General features: G+C 38.3%; 3 protein-coding genes across 3 annotated transcripts in view; 2 read left to right on the top strand and 1 right to left on the bottom strand.

Moving 5' to 3' along the window:
* The window catches only part of cklf (chemokine like factor), a 3,093-nt gene extending 1,512 nt beyond the window's left edge, over positions 1 to 1,581 (top strand). The window contains 2 exon segments of the mRNA XM_008292860.1: positions 935 to 1,030; positions 1,335 to 1,581. Of these exon segments, the coding sequence (XP_008291082.1) occupies positions 935 to 1,030; positions 1,335 to 1,445 (207 nt within the window). The 3' untranslated portion in view covers positions 1,446 to 1,581.
* A 316-nt stretch (positions 1,582 to 1,897) lies between these two features.
* LOC103365406 (CKLF-like MARVEL transmembrane domain containing 3) lies at positions 1,898 to 9,605 on the top strand. Its single transcript, XM_008292836.1, has 5 exons — positions 1,898 to 2,102; positions 6,363 to 6,518; positions 6,610 to 6,705; positions 6,848 to 6,965; positions 8,451 to 9,605. The coding sequence occupies exons 1-5, from the start codon at positions 1,986 to 1,988 to the stop codon at positions 8,477 to 8,479; spliced, it is 516 nt and encodes a 171-aa protein (XP_008291058.1). The 5' UTR covers positions 1,898 to 1,985; the 3' UTR covers positions 8,480 to 9,605.
* Positions 9,606 to 13,438: 3,833 nt separating this feature from the next.
* The window catches only part of cmtm4 (CKLF-like MARVEL transmembrane domain containing 4), a 20,599-nt gene continuing 12,560 nt past the window's right edge, over positions 13,439 to 21,477 (bottom strand). The window contains exons 3-4 of the mRNA XM_008292826.1: positions 15,553 to 15,651; positions 13,439 to 15,169 (exon numbers count right to left, since the gene is read on the bottom strand). Coding sequence (XP_008291048.1) covers positions 15,005 to 15,169; positions 15,553 to 15,651 — 264 coding nt within the window. The 3' untranslated portion in view covers positions 13,439 to 15,004. The remainder of the gene's footprint in view (positions 15,170 to 15,552; positions 15,652 to 21,477) is intronic.

The raw sequence follows: 21,477 nt of genomic DNA, 5'->3' as shown, positions 1-21,477 counted from the left end.
TGTATGTATGTATGTATGTATGTATGTATGTATGTATTTTTAAAAAAAGAACAGCTAGGTCTCGGTTACGTTTCAAATTGAGCTCCCCAGGACTCAAGCAACACAAACCCAGGAGTCTGTAAAAGTTTGTGAAGTCTCAGTGAAGAATCACTGACCAGCACTGCTCTCCTATCACTAATCACAGTCAGCCAAAGGATTACATTAACAAAAGAGACTCATGTGGAACACTGGAAGAATAAAACCAAAACTCAAAGCATACTTCTTTGCAATCTGGCTCCAAACCATGGAAATACATTGGCAGAATATCTCTTTACTGTCAGAGATGCAAAGCAGAGACAGATCCTGAGCAAATACAGACTCAGTGACTACAGTCGAGCAGCAGAGAAAGGATGACTCAAGAAACTGTGGCTGCCAACAGACAAAAGAGTCTGTGGTCACTGCATGGCAGGTGAGGTCTTAATCTTCACCAATCTTAAACGTCACCGAAGTTGTTGACAGTGACAAGCAACAGCTTCTATTGTCAAACAGCTTAAAACTGCACAGTATGTGGCTGTGCATCACAAGATGAGGGACGTATAAATAAAACATCTCTAAATATGACAATAATCTTAACATAGCCTATTATACAGATAGCACACACATTTTTTTTAACTGTTTTTTCTTCTGTTTTGCCTATTTATTTTTGTTCCTTTTATCGCCTTATTGATTTCCTTTATTCCACTTAATGTATTTTTTTCCTTTATAATTCTCTTACTTCATCTTTTTTAAATATTACACCATTCTGGATGCTTTGGCAGTGTTGTTAACTTGATATTCATGCCAATAACGCCACAACATTATAATATCCTCCAAGTTTGTAAAGGCATTGTAAGAAGAAAATGTCGCCACATGTTGTAGCTTTAAGTTCTTGTTCTTCTGTTTTTTTCTTCCTCAGGATGTTTTCAATTCGGTCTTTGCAGCAGTCTACTTTATTGTCTTGAGCCTGATGGCTTTGTCTACGTACAGTGTTGCAGGCAAGCTGGCTGGAGCGGTGAGAAGGACTTCTTTAATCTAAAATTGAAATCTATAGTGTGGACCAACTTTAATATATGGATTTATTTATTCTTTTGCTTCTCTCATATACGTGTACATTCAAATATCCAGACATTGTTTTTATCTGTATACATGTGTTGTTGCCCAACAGTATGGCCTCTCTCTCTTACCCCCACCCTGCAACTGAGGAATAATTTCCAATTAGAAATGTTCTTTTTGTCAGGTCCCCATAGTAGTACATGAGCAGACACATGGATGTGACATTTAATGTATTTATTCTGAGATTTGCTCTCTGTTTGCAGATCGTGTGTCTGATATTAGGTGGACTGCTGTGTGTGGACAGCTTCACGCTTGTAAGGATCATCACATTCAACAAGCCAAGAACTGAAATCCAGACTCAAGCCAAGGGATAAATTAATTACAGTAAATTAAAGAATGCAGTATGGGAGAATTAACAAACTAAACTCCCCCAACACTGATGACTTTATTACATGTCGGTAATCTGAAGGCTGTACTGTGTTGGAAACTGTCTTTAAATTAAAAGTTACTTGATGCTGCCACATACTGGTGGATTTTATATATATATATATATATTGTTTGTTTGTTTGTTTGTTGGATGTTTTTTTGTTTTTTTTCCCAGTTTTGATAAATCTCATTGTAAAACCACATTTCAATAAAGGTTGCCTTGTGACATGAGTTGGATATTTCCACTGAGTGCTGCAGGACTGTGCAGCTGGGGGCATCGCATTTCACATCTGGAGAAAGCAGATGTTGCGCTTTTGGGAGCTGGCGCTGCGTTTCCGCGCTGTCATTGTTTCCGTTTCCACCTCCGAGAAGCCTCACGCCTCCACATCTTCTTTTTTTTTTCTTGCCTCAAAACCGCTACGTTACGAGTAGTTTAAACCATCGCAACTTTGAGGAGACGTACTACTTTTTATTTTATTTCTCCAACAATGGGGGACATCGAGGCTCCCAACTCGAATCGGGCGCGCCAGACTGTCCTGCTTTCTGTTCTTCCGAGCAAAGAGTTCGCCACTTCCAGGAAGGGAATGCTGCTTATTGCTGAAGTGGTAAGAGATGACCAAGAGAAATCAAGTCAAGCAAAACGCTAGTGTGCCATTGTTTCAACCCAGTGCGCACGAACACAAACGCGCGCTGCGTTTTGGATGCTTTTATTTGCTGTTTTTTTTCTTTTCTTCTTAAACCAGTTGCACTAGTTGTAGCAACGTGTAACTTTGATACACATTCGGAAATAACTTTTCTGACCGTTTAACTGTAGTTTTGGTCACTCAGCTTCCGTGAAGAGGTTTCCATTTGTAAAGGGAGGAGCAATGCAGCAACTAAACTTGGAATGATTTTGGACACACGAAGCCTTCTCCCTCCAGTTTGTCCAGTGTCAAGAGTCATTGATACTGGCTGTGATGAAGCAAAACTAACTGTTTGTGTCTCTCAGGCTGTCAGTGTTGTGCCTTTATATAAATAATTCAAACTGCAAATGTCCAACTAATATACCAGAAGTTACTTTTTGAACAGTGGCTTTCAGCAAACCAGGAACTGAAAGACTGTGTGATGGTGTTAGAAGTGAGGGAGGGGTCAGCAGCATCATGAGTTACTGGAGGGAAGGGTCTTCTTACATGAACTCTCATTTGTGTCACATGACATTTAGCTTCTTGCTCTTGTGTGAGAGCAGCAGTCTTCTTCCAAACAGTCACATCCCTTCATTCTGCTGCCATAAACATGTAGCCTGGAGCAGCACAGTTTGTGTGAATGCACAGGGTCATTCAGCGCATAATAAATGTTGCTGTTATTTAGGTTGTGGTTTACTGCCTGATCATAGGATGAGATATTTCGGTACTTGTGTGTGTGTGTGTGAAAAGAATGTGAATTAGCACCATTCAGTATAACATGATTCTTTAATTTTTTTTTCTTTTAAACTCATTTTATCTGAGTTTAAATGACTATTTTTTAAAAAGTGTTTTATCATTTGCCTCTGACTTCTACAGTAATCAAAACTAGAAATGCAGCATGCAAATGGTCTTTTCTGAGTCTCATTTCTGTTGTTTTGCTTCAAAAAGGGTTCAATTTTGCCAAATTATGCACAAAGTTTTTCTAACTGTTCACTGGTAACACATTCTCAACCATTAAGCTAGGCCACACTCTAGTCAGGTGTGGCTTTAATGGATGATGATCAGATAGTGTGATCAATACACAGACACTCCTTTGACAAGTGACTAAAAAAGGCCATCTTAAAATGCAGCTTTATTCAAATGACACAGTTCTTCAGGGGGCTGGAGTCTATCCCAGCTGACTTAGGGTGAAGGCACTGAACACCCTGGACAGGTCGGCAGTCTATCACAGGGCTACACTTAGAGACAGACAACCAAGCACACTCACATTCACGTCTATGAACAATTTAGAATCACCAATTAACTTTAACTAATTACTTTCTATATTTTTGAATGCTGCTGTGGTGTGTAAATTTCGCAGTGGGGGATCAATAAAAAATTATTCTAAAAAAAACAATTACTCTAACCTCAGCGTGTTTTTGGACTGTGGGAGGAAGCCAGAGAACCTGGAGAGAACCCACAGTGCACAGGGAGAACATGCAAACTCCACGCACAAGGATCCCGGCATCCTAACTGGGACACAAACCAATGATCTTCTAGCTGCGAGGCGACGCTGCTAACCACCGAGCCACCTTGCAGCCCCGGCCACCATTTATTGTCTTAAGAAATCATTTGAGACAGCGTAGTGTGACAGACCATCTGCTACATGACGGTCTGGATGGATGTGTCTGACAACGCGATCCTGTCACCCGAAAATGTCCATCAACTTCACCCAGCCATTTAGAAAGAGCGGGACAAGCAGCATCAACAGCTTCACTGTGTCGCTTGTTGCTGATCTGTGATTTGTCATCTATGACCCCACTCTCCATCTGCTCTTTATCATCTCCAATATAGTGCATACTTGGTTGTTTCATGATGTCCATTCCAGTTTAGAGATGTTGTGTGTTGGAGCAACAAATACTAAATCCCCTATGTTAAAGGGATGGATAAAAATGTGCGAAATATCACATGCTGTGTTTATATTTTTATTCAAAATAACTACGTAGGAAATCTCCAGTCTTTAGTTTATACATCTCTGAGGATTTTTGTCCAATGTAAAACAGAGATGACAAGAAGGTTGTTTGTGGTGGTAACAGAATTCACAAACTACACTGAAGTACCTTTTTTTAGCGACAACAATCTAACTGAAAATGCCTTTTAAATCCATAGTTTAAGTTTTAATGAGACCTAATGGTGAAACAGTAGAAAATGTTAATTACTTTATGCATTTGGTGTGAGTGAGTGAAACTTGCTCGTGGTAGCTGGGAAGCTATTTTCACTTAAATGAATCATAGTTGTATTGTCTTTTTAACACAGTTGAATTTTTTTAATTTATTTTTTTGCTAAACTCAGCTGTTTGATTTCCAGAGACTATGCATCATGTCTTTACCATTCTTGGGAGTATTAGTCAGACTCATATCCTGCTGAGCATGCATTATTATCCACAGTGTGTCAGACCACTGTGTATTTTTCATTAGGATTCTTAGTCTCAGCCAGCAACAGTCCTAAGAAGGAATGTGAAATCGCAGGGCGTGCACTTAATGTGCTGTAAAAAAAAGAAAAAAAAGAAAAAAAGAAGTGGTTTTGTAGTGTTTCAAACATTGTCAGAATTCAAACATGCAGTTAATAAAGGAAAAAAACAACGATTGTTAGAATTCTTAGGTCAGTGTGTAATGGGTTTCTTGCCTGTTGGGTTTATGGCGCTTTCTGAGTTTAAAAGAATAGATACACACTTAGATCAAAATCTCCTACATTTATTAACTGTTTACTTTACTTGTCACGTACTTTATCCGCACTTTCCGCTCCAATGTGGAAACAATTTGTTGAATAATTGATCAAATTAATGGGCAAGCATTTTGATGATCTTTTCCACCGTTTCATATCATTGTAAATAGTTCTAATAGCTCCAGCAGAAAGTAATAAGACTTGTCTTTTTTGGAAGTCCAGTTGCATTCTAATGAAGCTCTTAGGATTCAATGACAGGGATGACTGAGAATTTCATTGTAAATACAGTTTAATGGTCTTCTTTAGTAAAACAAGACATTTGAGGATGTTTTCTTGCATTTTAAGAAACTGTGATTTGACTTTACATTTTTGCCATTTTGATTTACTTGATAATTTATTAGTTGTTTTAGTCAGTCAAGATCAAAAATGATTAATTAACATTGCTTGATTGGTGTGATGTGTGGTTTCTGCTTAAGAAAATTTACCAGTGCTGTTTAGTTTTTCAGCGCAACACAATGATGATCCCAGCATCCCACAATTTCACAACAAAACACGCCAGAGGGTGTATCCAGAGTCTCAGAGAAAAGCTGCTGCAGTTTACCTGGAAGTGTTAGATTCTTAGAAGGGAAATCTTACAGATCTTTGACAGGATGCTGCTCAGTGGCAGTGTTTTTATAGTACAGCAGCTGCAGCAATCTGGGTTCAGTCAGAGGAGTTCCTACCCTCAGGCTGGCATAGGATCACCGACTGAGACAAAAACAAGATGGCAGGGGCTGTTAAAGATTAGAGTGTCTGAAGCTTTTCCATCAGAGGAGCCGGACACACCAAACGAAAGCAAGCCCAAAGGCAGGGAAGGCCCCACTCGCGTTGTGATTTAGCATGTTTAAACAGATTCTTTCATTGGTGCAGCTTCCTGTTTGTTTGAACAAGTGTGTGAGAGATGCAGAGGGGGATTCAGTGTAACGGTGTACAAGGCTGTGTGAATAAACATTGACTTTTACCAGCTATATCTTCTTACAGGATGTGGCCCTGAAACTGTAACTCAGACACCTTCGAGGCAGGGCAGCATTACCTCAAAGTGAAATTGATCTGAGAAGATACATTTTATTTTATTTATCATTTGGATTGCAAATGTAAATTTGCCACTGGTTTCGAGAAGCTCACTTGGAAGTAGATAAATACTTGCATAAATCCAACAGGCTTCTGACTTAACCTCTAAGACCTGGCGACCACATGTATGGCCATCACATTTTGGGTTATATTACCACAGTAGTTAATTTAAATTTTAATTTTTTTTTTATTTAAAAAAAAATCATCATTATTGTTTTATTATTGTTATTTATTTTTAAAATATTTTAATATATTTTTAAAATAAATTTTCTTTATATTTTTTATTTTTTTAAAATGCATATCAAACAAGAGCTTGGGTCTTAAGTGTTTACAGCTTTCATTGAGCTGCTTATTTTTCTCTCCGTATTTTTGATTTTTTTTTTTTTGCAGGCTCTGTCCTTCATATCATTTGTGTGCTTTGCGGCATCCACGGCGGCAGCCTTTGTGACGGTTCCGGTGCTGGAGTTCCTGGCCGCGCTCTTCTTGTTGTTTGCTTACTCCACCAAATTCAATGAGAGGTTTAAAGGCTTCCTCTGGCCTCTTATGGTGAGAGCAGTTTTCAAATGATATCATCTGGCAATGCTAACAAGAAGAAAATAGTAATGTCATTTTTGATTGTGCCTCTTCTCTCTTGAAGGATTTTATGAGATGTGTGAGTGCCTCCATTATCTTTTTCATCATCTCCATAATGGCAGTGTCCAAATATGTGGACGGTTCCTCAAAGGCTGCTGGGGTAAAATATCTTATCACAGTCAACATCACCGTAACTTAGTATTGTTAAGTACACGTGACACACTTTGCCTTAGGTCAACAACCCCACCTTGTTTTTCAGTATTTTTCCACTGTTTTTACATCAGATGTCCTTCTTTTCGCAGATATTCGGCTTTATTGCCACCATTGTTTTTGCTTTAGATTTTTATCTAATTTTCAATGAGCTGGCCAGTTTCCTAAAGCAGGGAGGGGAATCCAGTGACGAACCATCAAGACAGCAAGGTAATACCCCAAATGAAAGTCTTATATATGGCATTATAAGAACATTTATAGAAAATGATAAACTATTTGTGCTTTTATAGGTGGATAATCCTTTTGATTCAACATTTTTCACATATTCATAAATAACCTTGGGAGCCTCAGTAAAAAGTAACTGAACTTCTCTTTAAGGTTTTTGAACATGTTTCACACCTCAATCAAAAGTCTTCTTTAGTTTTTCTTCAGAACTTCACAACTGAAAAACTCAAGAAGCCTCTTTGATGAGATGTGAAACATCTTCAAAAACCTTTCAGAGATGTCTGGTTGCTTTTTACTGAAGCTCCTAGGACTACCATAATCTATATGACTGAGAATCTACACAGGCATATGTAAAGAAATAGTTTTGTATGTTAATTCAGTATTTATATAGGACTACTGTATATGTACTGCCACTATGTGATATTTTAATAGTCTGTGTTATAACTTCACATTCATATATTCAACATAAAAACATGTAAATTCACATTTTAATGTATTCCTAATTTGTAAAAAAAAAAAACAGGCCTCCTTATTATTTAATATAGACATGTACTATTCACAACTACATAGCCCAGTTTTAGTGTTTTTAAATGAGATTTACTGCATGTACCTTTCTACGTCTTTTGCAATATTTGTCTACTTCAGTTGCATGTTGGTGCAACAATTAGCACATTGTATTCATCCATCTCCTACCCACAGTTTATCAAGAAACAGAAGTGCAAAAGTTACAGAAGAAACACATCAGTAAACATTTAATGATCCTCTTTTATGCATGATAGGTTGTGCATGTTTGCTTTGATATTAACTGTTTGTGCACAACACCGTGTCTAAAGTGTCCTCGGACAGATTTGTTTTGGTTTTGAGTTTTGAAAATGACATGCTTTAGCACTTTGAGTGCTACAAATTATATGCTTTACATTGATGTGATGCCACAAGTTACAGAGACACATATTTTAAGACTTATTTTAAACTATTTTAAAGTTCGTTCCATCAAAGCTTCCACTGCTGTATTTTCATTAACCTCTTAAGACCTGTCATCCACATGCGTGGACATCACATTTTGGGTTATATAACCTCAGTAGTTAATTTTGTATTTGTTTTTCTTTTTATGATTTTGTGATGTATGATTTTATTGTTATTTATTCTATTTTTGTAAAAATAAATACATAAATATTTTTTATTTTCTTTATAAATTTGATAAGATCAAACAGCAAAGAGAAATAAAATATACATTTCAAACAAGAGCTCGGGTCTTAAGAGGTTAAAACAGATTCCATCCATTTTTTTCTACAATATCATCATAAATTTACTCTCTGTTTAAAAGATGAAGACAACTTTGTTTCAGTGCACTATGCTTCGTCCATTTGTTATTTTCTTATATTAAACTTAACATACATGTCTTATTTATGTAACTCAGAGAAGTAAGACCCATTCTGACTCAATCTGTGTTTTTTCACATTTGTTTTCAAGATGATTCTTCAGACTCTGACTCAGATTGAAACCACAGGGATCCGAACCAGCAGATATGTTTTGAGCAAATCATTGTGGGAGAACTGACACTTCTGAGCCGCCATCTGCAAAGACCTGCAAGTGTTTCTTTGTTCCACAAGGTTACATTAAAAGTGCATCCACATTACATGAAGTTTACAACATAATGCAAAATCAGTTCTTTTTCATGCCCAAACTCATATCTCAGTTTCTTATAATGATTTAGGGGGAAAAATGTAAATGCCACTATCAACCCGGTACTTTCATTAAACTGTGAAATTGTTCCATTTTGTTACTCTGTACGAAATATGGGCAAAGCTTCAGGCACATGCATGCGTATAAATCTGAAAAAAATATTAATAAGAATTTTGGGGAATTTACTGTGACCCTGTTTAAAAACAGGTCAAACTAGAACACTAAATTAATCGCCTCAGAGAACAAATGCGCTAATAATGAAGTTGTGTTGTAACAAAAATGCTCCCACCCTTTTTATATGAAAATGTTGAAGAAAAAATGTGACAGGAGGCCGACATAAGTGGGGTATCATCATTTATAAACTTATAGTATTACTGTAGAAAAACACATGTACAGTATATAGAAGACTGGTTGGCTGGTTACAACCTCTGTCCACTTGTCTTAACTCTACAAGACCGTATTTTTAATAATTTGAGGATGTCTTCTTACCTTCTGTTTAATTTGACCTTTGAGTTTCTGTGACATGTTGTACTGCATGACTTTTCAGGGTTGTGACATTGTTTATATGTCCCAAATGCCTTATGTTTAAGTGTGATCATGAATTGAGGCAACAGAAATTATGCTTTTTTTTCCAAACATGCTTAATTAACCCAAAATTTGAGACTCTCTGCTTGAATGTTTCAGTTTGTCTGCTGTATGTACTTCTTACAACCTGTTTGCATATGTACAATGATGCATTGAAGCCACTTAATGCAGTATTACTTCGAGACATTCTAAACATCAGATATGTAAATCATTGTGCTTTGGAAACCAGTCTTGTTTGTGTCAAGCATGTGCTTGTGTGTGTGTGTTTTTTTTTTTTTTTGTCAATTTCTGTATGTATCTTTGATTCTTCTGTTTCTCCACTGCCACTACTGAAAAATTAGACGCACTAGAAAGCCACAGTGACTGTTTATGTGTTACACACAGCACTACATGAGTGTGAAATAACAAATGACTGAAAAATGGGATCAGCAGCCATTAATTCCTACAAGGAATTTCAATAGTTTCATCTGTGGCTTCATGCATAATTAGGTTTTAAAACTGAAACAAAACAACAAGAAAAACACCAAAATCTATCCTAGGTCAGAGCTACAGATGTTGTCAAATTTATTCATACCCTCCCATTAAAGAAGGAAAAAACAGCTGTCACTGAAATAAGTTAAATAGGCAAAAGTAATAATAAATAAAAATGTAATGAAAATTATGACATTGCTTTTGAATTGTGGTTCAACAGAAATATTAAAACAAACAAACAAACAAGCATGATGGGACCCATAAACTAATATTTAGTTGAACAACCCTTTGAGGCAATCACTGCAATCAAGTGATTTCTGTAACTCTCAATCAGACTTCTGTACCTGTTGGCAGATATTTTGATTTTGGCCCACTGCTCATCAGGAAAGTGCTGTAATTTGTCCGGGACAGTTTTTTTTTGTTGTTTTTTTAATTTTTCTTTTCACCCACAATACCAAAGCAACATCTTATTTCACTAAAATATAATTTAGCAAAATTTTATTTATCATTACTTTTTTTCAGTTTCTAGTTATTTGAGTGACTATTGTGAATTTTGCCTTTTCTTTAATGGAAGGGTATGAATAAATTTGAAGACGACTGTATATGTTCATACAACTTAAATACAGATAATGCAAAAGAAAGAGCTCTGACTGATGGCAATTAGGATGTGATGATACATATCTTTGCTGTCCTTTGAGAACCACAAATCTCCAAAATATTTGTTTTTCACAAAGAAAAACACGTTTGTGATGATGACATTTTCCAACAATTTGAAAGAAGTTTAAGTGAGTTGTTTATTCTTAAGAAGTAGGAGAAACCTCAGTTTAACTAAGGGATATGTGGTTTTCACTGGATAGCAACAAAATCTCATCATGCCCTTTAGCAGTGCAAACAGTGATGATGATGAATTCAGTGCCGTTTTGTAAATGAGAGCCCTTGCTGAACTTTTGTAGGTAAAATGTTACATGTGTCTTTCACTGTTTTGCCCTTGTGTGCATTAAAAACAAGAAACAAGTTATTTTCAATAATGTCACTTTATTTAAATTGTCACTATAAACTGATGTGAAGCCTTTTCAGGATGTTTTAAATACAAAAATACAGCTAAGTACGGCTCCGTGCTGTACAAGACAGACCTTCTGGTGATTATTAACAAAAGCACACAGAATTATTATAAAACAGAGGTGCATCTCACCGTCAGTTATTCTCAGGCTAATCGTGTTTGCGGTTTATATCACAATCTGGAAACTAGCGGAAAGCATTTCTTTTCCTGTCTCATAAATACAAAGTCTTCATAACATATTGTAGCACAAAGTTGTACACAGAAAGAGCTGCTTTTGTCAAATACTACGGTCAGTTTAGAGCATCAAATAGCATAATGCACTTGCATGATTTTGTTGCTGTACAAATGTTTAGGTGAACATTGTAATAGTACCAGTCAAAAACAAATCCATCAATGCAAGTGGCATAAATACAAAATGTGATTGTCTTTTCATACAACTATTTCAGTCACCAAATCAAGAGAAATAGAAAGTGAACATAAGTTACTGAAAACATGAAATGCCTGATTAATCAAGCATTTTGAGGCTGTTTTTAAAAACAACAATAACAACAACAACAAAAAAGCCATACAGTTTTGTTTTGTTTTTTCATATTACCCACATTCAGGTAGATTTCTGGTCCTTCCTTCATACACACATACACTCACCGGCCACTTTATTAGGTACACCTGTCCAACTGCTTGTTAACGCAAATTTCTATTCAGCCAATCACATGGCAGCAACTCAATGCATTTAGGCATGTAGACATGGTCAAGACGATCTGCTGCAGTTCAAACTGAGCATCAGAAAGGGGAAGAAAGGTGATTTAAGTGACTTTGAACGTGGCATGGTTGTTGGTGCCAGACGGGCTGGTATTTCAGAAACTGCTGATCTACTGGGATTTTCACACACAACCATCTCTAGGGTTTACAGAGAATGGTCCGAAAAAGAGAAAATATCCAGTGAGTGGCAGTTCTATGGGCGCAAATGCCTTGTTGATGCCAGAGGTCAGAGGAGACTGGCCAGACTGGTTCGAGCTGATAGAAAGGCAACAGTAACTCAAATAACCACTCGTTACAACCGAGGTATGCAGAATAGCATCTCTGAACGCACAACACATCGAACCTTGAGGCGGATGGACTACAGCAGCAGAAGACCACACCGGGTGCCACTACTGTCAGCTAAGAACAGGAAACTGAGGCTACAATTCGCACAGGCTCACCAAAATTGGACAATAGAAGATTGGAAAAACGTTGCCTGGTCTGATGAGTCTCTATTTCTGCTGCGACATTCGGATGGTAGTGTCAGAATTTGGCGTCAACAACATGAAAGCATGGATCCATCCTGCCTTGTATCAACGGTTCAGGCTGGTGGTGGTGGTGTAATGGTGTGGGGGATATTTTCTTGGCACACTTTGGGCCCCTTAGTACCAATTGAGCATCGTGTCAACACCACAGCCTACCTGAGTATTGTTGCTGACCATGTCCATCCCTTTATGACCACAGTGCACCCATCTTCTGATGGCTACTTCCAGCAGGATAACGCGCCATGTCATAAAGCGCGAATCATCCATCACAGTTGTGAGGTGTATCAGTGATGGACAAGAAACTGAGTACAGGGAACTGGTCAGTCAGTTTGTGAAATGGTGTGGTAACAATCACCTCATCTTAAATACCAGCAAGACTAAAGACATGATTGTTGACTTCAGGAGGAGCAAGAATAAGCAGCATAGTCCTGTCTACATCCTGGTAGAGGAGGTGGAGGTGGTGGAGAATTACAAATATCTTGGAGTTCAGCTGGACAACAGACTAGACTGGAAATGCAACACTGACTACATCTACAAGAAAGGTCAGAGCAGACTCTACTTCTTAAAAAGAATGCTGCACAAGATGATGAAGATGATGGAGGATTCTTCCCACCCTCTCCACAACACAGTGAAGAATCAACAGAGTGTGTTTAGTGGGAGGCTGCGTCAGCTTCCCTGTCGAACAGAGAGATACAGAAAGTCATTTCTGCCAACAGCCATCACCTTAAAAAACAAATCTGACTGACTGACAATTGACTGACTGAATGATTATTATTATTGTTGTATCAAATACATGTTATATTGATTTTTTTTTTTTTAAAAAAGGAAAAAAAGTGAGCTTTTACAAGATTGAATTTCCATTCTGGGATAAATACAGTATTTTTCATTTCATTTCATTTAATCTCAGACTGGTTTCTTGAACATGACAATGAGTTCACTGTACTTCAATGGCCTCCACAGTCACCAGATCTCAATCCAATAGAGCACCTTTGGGATGTGGTGGAACGGGAGATTCGTATCATGGATGTGCAGCCGACAAATCTGCAGCAACTGCATGTTGCTATCATGTCAATATGGAGCAAAATCTCTGAGGAATGTTTCCAGTACCTTGCTGAATCTATGCCACGAAGTATTTAAACAGTTCTGAAGGCAAAAGGAGGTCCAACCCGCTACTAGCAAGGTGTACCTAATAAAGTGGCCGGAGAGTGTACTATCACAATTATCTGGCTGTACAGTCCATCTACTGAACTCACGAGAAAAACAAGTTCGATCAAAACCAGGAGATGGCATCATAGAGTCGCTCCCGAGAAAACCTACCCAAGCCTAAAGAGGTATCAGATGTTACTGTAGTGTAGATTCAATACATTATAACAATGTAGCACGCCAGAAATCAAGCTGACATTTATTCTGTCATCCCAAAAAGCAAATATGTTATTTTTCTAAGATTAAAACACAGGTGCACTGGCCAAACAAACAAACAAACAACAAAATTAAAGGAAATCTTTGTATGTATGAGCTTTACAACAGCTGCAGTGTGGAATGATAAGAGCTATTATAATACATGAAGGGTGTGATCATACACTGTAGATACATATACACAGATTTTAATTCAAACAAATACAGATTGAAAACTGTGACATACAGCTCAACGTACCATACATGTCATCCGTTAATTCCATTCTGTGTGACAGTCCGATCATGTCTGTTGATTAGGAAGGCATCAAAATATACAGCGTTCAGGTCGAGGCACCCTGTGAGTTCATTTCAAATGTCTGTTTTTTTTAAAGAATCAAAAATGGAAGGAGTGTCAATACCTGAGATACAGTGTAGAGGCTGAGGGCAATGGTATCGACCGTGTCACCTCCTGTTTCAAATTAAATCTCACCGATGTAGTGTTGAAATTTGTGTAACTTGAAGCTTTGGATATGTGTAAAGGGAACAAGATACCAACAATTACCTCAACTTTAACCTACTACTGGCTTGCAGTGTGTCTCAAAGTAATAGTTTTAGGAATGCTGGAGTGAATATTCTTCAAATAGGTTACATACAACCTGGAAAAAAGCACATGGAATGTGTTTTGATTTGATTCATGGGCTGAAAAGGAGTAAATCTTCATTCACTCACTGAAAAATATTGCAACCATATGTTGTTATAATGTCGGTCTTGCAGTTAAGAATGACCCTGTGCTGTTGCTCTATATTTGCTAACGGCAAATATCTTAATAGTGGTTAAATTTCCAAGGCATTTTTAAAGGAGAAACTTTATATTTCAGCATGGATAGTGTTTAGAAAAAATAATCTAATGTCAGCCTTGCTTGCAGGCAGAAGCCAAAGGTTGTATTACAGACTAATAACATCCCGGTATTTCTGTTGCACTGGAGGTTTTTGTATGTTTCTGGACTCACTATCACATTTATTACCACAGACCTCACAAGCAGCGGCATGACATGAGCAAAACTGTACAAATCCTTCTTTTACTTCACTTCATTCACAGTGAAAGACAAAAAAGTCAACACCTACGTCAGAACAGGAGTTGATGCACAGTCTTCGAGGAAGTCGTCCTTCGTCCTTGTTTTAAAAAGATATGTAAAAAAAAACAACTAAAAAACAACTTGAAACATTTTACAAAGCAAAACCTTCAATTTTGACCCACCTCGGAGTCTTTGTGTGTCTTTAAGAGCAGCCAGGATTACTGATAAACGAAGCCAAAGAGCTCATCTGTGGCTGTGGAATGAAGACTGATTCAGTGCCTAGGATGGACAAGCACACTGCGCAGCTGCAAGTGTTGCAACAAGGAGTCAAAAAGCATGTGGTGAGCCCGAGATGGCTGCTCCACACAAGACTCGAATGAAATACCGCTCTGAAAGGCAGGAGTATGCGTCCATCTCAGTCAGCTGCTGGTCGTGTGGCTTTCATTTAGTCTGTCTGATTGTCTTCCAGCGCTCATGCGAGCTCCGGTCGCGCTTCCATCTCTCCGCGAGACGCTGTGCGTGCTCGAATGTACTCGCTGGTCGGAGCCGCCCCCTGACACCCATTGCCACGGCGCCACCTCCGCACTGCCAGGAAGGTGTTTACTCCATATGCACCTGTCACCAGGAAGCCAAAGATCTGCATACAAGTGCGACAGGAAGCATGGTAACAATGTCTGAATACAGCTGGGAAACGTACATGAATAGACACAAAAAGATAAATGAGTTCAATCGTTCTTGCTAAAAATAAACACTCACATAGGCACTGTCTAGCGGTCAGAAATAAGAGTTCATTTCTGTAGCTAAAGGATTCGGAGTAACTTGAGCTACCAGTGAGCAACAACAATCTGGTAATTCAGTGGTCCAGTCAGTAAATTTAAAAGCAGGAACAGCTCCTTAAACAAGACCTTCGAGGTTTCAGCTGACACTCAAATGCATCAGTATGTTTCATGTTTCTTATGTGTCTTGATAAGATGCAACTAGAGGACAAATGGAGGCAGATGTCTGGAAATGTACGCTCACCACTGCTGCTATTTCAGCTCCAGTGTTGTGGTTGATGCAGGTCAGCACAATAGATGACAAGAAGAAAAATAAGGCGCTGACAGCAGTGTTAACCAGGTCCTGAAGGGAGACACAAAAACATTCAATATGACATGGAAACCAGATGTGTGTCAGGACTATTTTTTATAAAACTAAGCAGCTGTTGCAGAAAAATACAACTTGCTATGCCAACTATCTAGATGTGTGGCTGGTAATATTCTCAACATGATGAATTTATTCATAAAGCCAGTAATTTGATCATGTGGTTAGTTGTAGTTGAATAATGCATGTAAACGTTCCACCTGAGGAAAAGAGTTTACACACAACACACTTCAAAATGAGTAATATACAAAAAAAATTGACTGTTAGTTAAACATAACAGTTAAATATTATACCCTTAATGCACTGAAAATGACAAATCTGCACACAAATTATGTTTGTTACCCCAAAGCACATCACTGAATGAAAGTCATAGTATCGGAGCATTTTTTAAAAAGATGCATTCCCTCACATAAGTACAATAAAGCTGTATGAATGCTGATACTCAAAATTTGTAAGGTCCGTACTTTACTATGTTGTGTGATGCTGTGAGATGACATGCAAGATGTGTCAGAAAAGTTCCAGGACTGGTGTCACAAAAGATATATTTCAAACACCAACTCCAAACTAGCAGTTTTCCCCTTCAGATGATCAACCAGTATGTCTACAAAGAGATCCTGCGGCGTTTGCTTCGTTCAGTGCGCGAGAAGAGGCGAGTGTTGTGGCAGGACAAGTCCTGGCTGCTTCACAATGAGAACGTGTCTGCTCACAATGCCCTGAGTATCTGACAGTTCCTGGCAACCTCTCTACTCATCCCACCTTGGTCCGTGGGATTTTTTCCTCTTCCCCAAGCTCAAGGGGTCATCAAAGGGACCCGTTTTGAAGACGTGGACGACATCAAGATGGCTGTGACGACAGAGCTGCGGAGGATCCCGGAAGAATCCTTCCAGGAGTGCATGACGGCATGGCAGAGAATGCTGGGAAAGGTGCGTTAGACTCCGGGGGGATTACTTCAAAGGGGAAAACTCGTAGTTTGTAGTTTGAATTTGAAATATATCTTTTGTAAAACCAGTCCTGAAACTTTTCTGACACACCTCGTATATTGTAAATTCAGGCTATAGAAATAAAATTGAATTGAATACTGATCTGTTTTTCTCTACTTGTTGCACAATGTTGCCTCATTTTAGAAAAAAGACTGATTTTACATGCAGGTATGGACATCCTGGATGCTGTTGTACCACGCTGAACAAACAAAGATGTTTGCCCACATTCTTCCAAGCAGTCAGACTGCATCCTGGTGCTTCACTGTGAGTTTAAAACCACAGGAGGGCAAAGAAGACACCAGCAAACACTTAAAAGCCACCTAGCACCTCATATTACACACAAACTCACGTATACTCTCTCACATAACTCACTCCATCCCCCACCTTTTAAAGACACAAGAAGAAGAAGGAAAGAGATACTCTCCTTTCATGTTTTACTCTCCTGTTTTCAACAGTTAGGAAAGGGTTATTGGCAAAGTGCTCAGCATGACTGGGGCACGGCCCTCGTGATCAGATGCATGATTGTAATCATCACAGACATGGTCTCTCATATGACACACAAGGCTCAAACGCTGACCAGACTACACACGCGCACACACACACACACACACACACACACACACACAAAACTCTGCAGGGCAAGAAAGGTCTGCTAATGTACCACTGATCCTGTGATTTAATCAGTAACGCATTAATATGGAACCATAACATCACAATGCTAACTAGGGTAGTCAATGAACACCAGAGTTGTTATCGTAACCTTCGACCGAACTCACAACCCCACAACAAAATCTGAACATGCAGAAGCACACGCTGCAAACGCTGTTCACATCGCACATCCACTCCCATTTATCTTGCCCAACTGGTTAAACAGGAAATAGCTTACTCTATATTCACGTTTCAGTGTCCTGTTCTCATTTGCAGAAGAGCTTTTTTGCACGATGGCGTGATTCCAGATTCCCTCAGTATCCAGTCAGTCCGGTTGACCCTCACCCTCTGCTTCTCTCTTACCCACAATTCACATTTTAACCAGGCCAGAAAAAAACCTTAAATAACACAAGCAGATACTGGACCAAACCACTGGCTCTCTGTCGGCCCCATCACATCAAATCACTCTACTTCCCCTCATCTGCAGGGCGGGTCAGTTTTTAATAATCATATACATAGAAGAGCTTAAAAGTCCATTCTTGTAATTATAAATAAACTAGAAAATGCTTTACTTAGCAGACATTCAGTTAAATCATCTGTCGGCCTTGACAAACTACGCATTAACTGAGAAGCACAAAGCTCCCACACTCTGTATAAACTTTTCTAAGATCAGGACTGCAAACAAAACCTGAAAAAAAAAATCTATTTAAAAAAAATTAAAAAGCAACATTTTCACTGTGTCTGTTTCTCTGTATGTGAACGCAGTTTTGTATAATGTGATCGTTCTCATAATTATACAGAGATCAGACCAGGATCAGAACCAGAGCATGACGAATCATTAAGGCTCGGAAACAGGGGCCAGTCTCACAAAGACATCTCATTCTAACACACAGTGTTAGACCAATTTAAAAATTTGCTTTTAGATTAGTCTGAGGTTTTACAGAAATAAAGACGCACTTATTTTGAAAAGTTAGCCATATGTTTGGTTTGCTGGTAACTTTTTGATGCAATGAGAACAGAAGGTTTTTGAGACAACAGGACCTCCTGGAAACTGACTATTTGCAAATCTTTTTTTTTTTTTTTTTTTTAACGCACAGTTAGATTCTTTGCTAAATTTCTCCAATTAAATAGACTTGTAGCTGTTAAATTCTGTAGGGTGCCATATGTTTTCTGCTCAAATACAGAGAGTTACGCAGTTGGACAGCCAAGCTTTAAAGTTGCAGCAGGCAGAAATCTCAAAAAGCAAAGAAATGCCAGAATCTGCAAATATGCAACCTTCCTCCTTCACTCTCTGTTCTAAGCCCCTCCTATCAGACAGCTACACTTTTGAAGACAGGAAGATTAAAAGTCAACATTTATTTGTGGCTTCATTTAGGATTTGAGCTCGGCACTCCCAATTGAGGTTCCTCCATCTACCCCATTACATCATCCCATCTTCCTCTGCCCATGAAGCTTTGTTGCTCTTCATACTGTTTCACCTGCTCTATGTGAAGAGACTTGTGATTGGCTAAAATCTACCAACACAGGCTAGACCTGACAGTGGAGCCAAGAGGGCGTGCAGAAATCCAGTTTTCTCTCAGACCGCTTGAGTTTTTTTGCCGAACGATGCAGAAAAATAAAAATAAAAATACTGCCTACCCCAGCTCTAATTCACCCACAACAAACAAACATCCTTATGGATACTGGAAAGAAAAAAACAACACAGAACGTCATTTAGCCTCTTCAAATCGAATCCAACTCACTATCTGATCCAAGCCATTGTTTGTCTTTAAAATCACCCCAGTAACCATTTTATTTTGTGTTTGTATTTCTGGCTTTTGCACAAAAAAAGCTGGAATGCTTCGTCTGTATTGCTTATTAGTATTTCCATGTTGCTGTATGTGGTTCTATGCTTTTGTTGTGCTTTCAAGCTAGAAGCTAGAAATGCTCATTACAGTGCAACTATGGAAACTCTAAAGGGTGTAGCAGAACATCGATCAAGAAGTCTATTCTCTCGACGTTCGCAGCGAGCCGCAAGAGGCCAGAAAACTTCATGCCAGAATAAGGCATCTCTGGTTTTCACATCTATGCCTGATTCTTATTTGAAAGACAAATAAAAATAGTAGAAGAGTGTTTCATGTCTTTTGTCTGCCTGGGTGGTAAGCTTCAGCTGTCAAAACGTGGACAGCTTTTATTGGATTCCACTTGTAGGCAAAGCAAATACATCATGAGTAAAGTGGTCTCTGGTCTGAACTGATGATAGAATAATGACCAAAGCTAATAATAAACACAACCCTCAGCTGGGTGCACATTCAGCACAGAGATGTAGATCATTACTAGCAGAACACGGGGTCAAATTGAGAAACAGGATGCACTGACATTAAAACACATACCTATGTAGATAATGTACACGTAAACAAAGAGGGATGCACTGTAATGGAATTTTAAGGCCCATAATGATAAACAGTACATTTCTGTTGTGGACCACCTGATAAACAATAATTTGAATATTTCAAATGCAAAAATGTGAACTGGACAATTTTAGTATTTTTGGTATAATTTTTTTTTTTTTAATACAGTGCTTAACAATTTTTTTTAGACCACTACCCAATATAAGGATTATGCCACAGCTGCCCTAAATTAACAGCATTGATAATTGCCAAAATCTTTTTTTAATGTTTCTGTAATTATTGCACCAGTATGTAGATGCTCTTTAACTGAAATGATATTTTTAGTGGTTAAGTATAATTATTATTGTTATCCAGGAATTTTCAAATTTTCTGATTTACAAAAAAGCTGAAAAAGTAGTTACGCACATTATTACTTCTTGATTAAGATGTCAAATTACAGCTATGCTTGATTAATTTCTGACTTCTCAGAGAAGCCCAGTGAGCTGGCTCACATTCAGGTATAAAAAGGTAAATCAGTTTGAAATTCCTCATTCTGGTGTAAAATGGTAAAACATAGAGAGCGAATTGAAGTACTTCATGAAGCTGGATGGTATATATATATATATGTGTGTGTGTGTGTGTGTGTGTGTGTGTGGTCTAATTAGTTTGTAATGTAAAAATTAAACTAATGCCACACCATATGTACCGATTGTCAAGCAATGTATAGGCTGCAAAAAAGAATATCTTTACATACTGTACTGTTGGACTAATTAATGTTCATCTCAAGCTACTAAAGGTCCAAAAAAAGTTGCACGCCTTTACCATTAAACTGGTTCCTGTGGATGTAAAGAGACGCACTGGTAGTAATGAGAGGAGGAGAGTAGGATGGAAGTTTATTATGCGCCGCCTGCTCAGCAGATGTTTGATAAATTGTTTGTACTGTCAGATTGGACAGGTAACAAGCATGTCATTGTCAACCTGAGTAAACAGTAAACGTGGGCCTCTGCACTAGAAATACTGTATACTCCGGGGTTTAGGTTGTGTCCCTCATCTGCAGCCATTCCATGATCAGTGCAATTACAATAATTGAATCTAATGGGCCAATAATATATGAGTCACTGACAAACAGTGCATCCATATACACAGTTTCTAAAAACTTTAAAGTCGTAGAGTAAAGACGCTCCTTATAACTTTAGACTCTGGCTCATATTCATCAGACAAAGTCTGAGTTTACCTTGAAACTGGAATGACTGATTTATTTGGCCCATTTGAGGGCTTTTTTAAGTTAATTTGGCAAGCAGCTTAGGTATATAACCAGCTATAATGAAGCAACACTATCATTCATGTTTCTGGCCACCTGCTGAGTATGAGTCCAATATTCACTTTCTTTTAGTTCTCATTTTGGTCTCTACCAATTCCTGAGGGAACAATTTGGCTGTTTGGCTGCCAAATGCTCCACTATGATCTATGAACTCCATCTACCTGCTATTTGGGAATGAACAGGTATTCTACAGTGGATTTTTTGTACAAGTTGTGGCTAAAAACAAAGCTGTAAAAGCGGTGACAGTGACTTGAAATAGAGCCACGATAGACTGAACAGCTTAACACACAACCATTTGTCACATTGTCAGCACCCACTTCTTTCAGAAGAACTTCATGTATTCATGCATTAACTGTGATGAGATACTGTTTGTTCTCAGAACAAAACAACTAGAATATACTGGGAACTCTGGCAGGGTATTCAAACTGCTGCTATCCTTTTAAAAAGAGAACAACAACACTGATATTTCTCTCTCCCTTACTCTCTC

This window comes from Stegastes partitus, unplaced genomic scaffold (assembly GCF_000690725.1).
Source record: "Stegastes partitus isolate 25-593 unplaced genomic scaffold, Stegastes_partitus-1.0.2 Scaffold19, whole genome shotgun sequence".
Taxonomy (NCBI): domain Eukaryota; kingdom Metazoa; phylum Chordata; class Actinopteri; family Pomacentridae; genus Stegastes; species Stegastes partitus.
The sequence above is the reverse complement of the archived record's forward strand: the minus strand, read 5'-3'. Positions and strand labels throughout refer to the sequence as shown.

Coding starts and splice junctions, on each gene's coding strand:
- LOC103365406 (XM_008292836.1), top strand. CDS start 1,986: ATGGGGGACATCGAGGCTCCCAACTCGAATCGGGCGCGCCAGACTGTC. Junction 2,103..6,362: donor TGCTGCTTATTGCTGAAGTG/GTAAGAGATGAC, acceptor TTTTTTTTGCAG/GCTCTGTCCTTCATATCATT. Junction 6,519..6,609: donor GCTTCCTCTGGCCTCTTATG/GTGAGAGCAGTT, acceptor TCTCTCTTGAAG/GATTTTATGAGATGTGTGAG.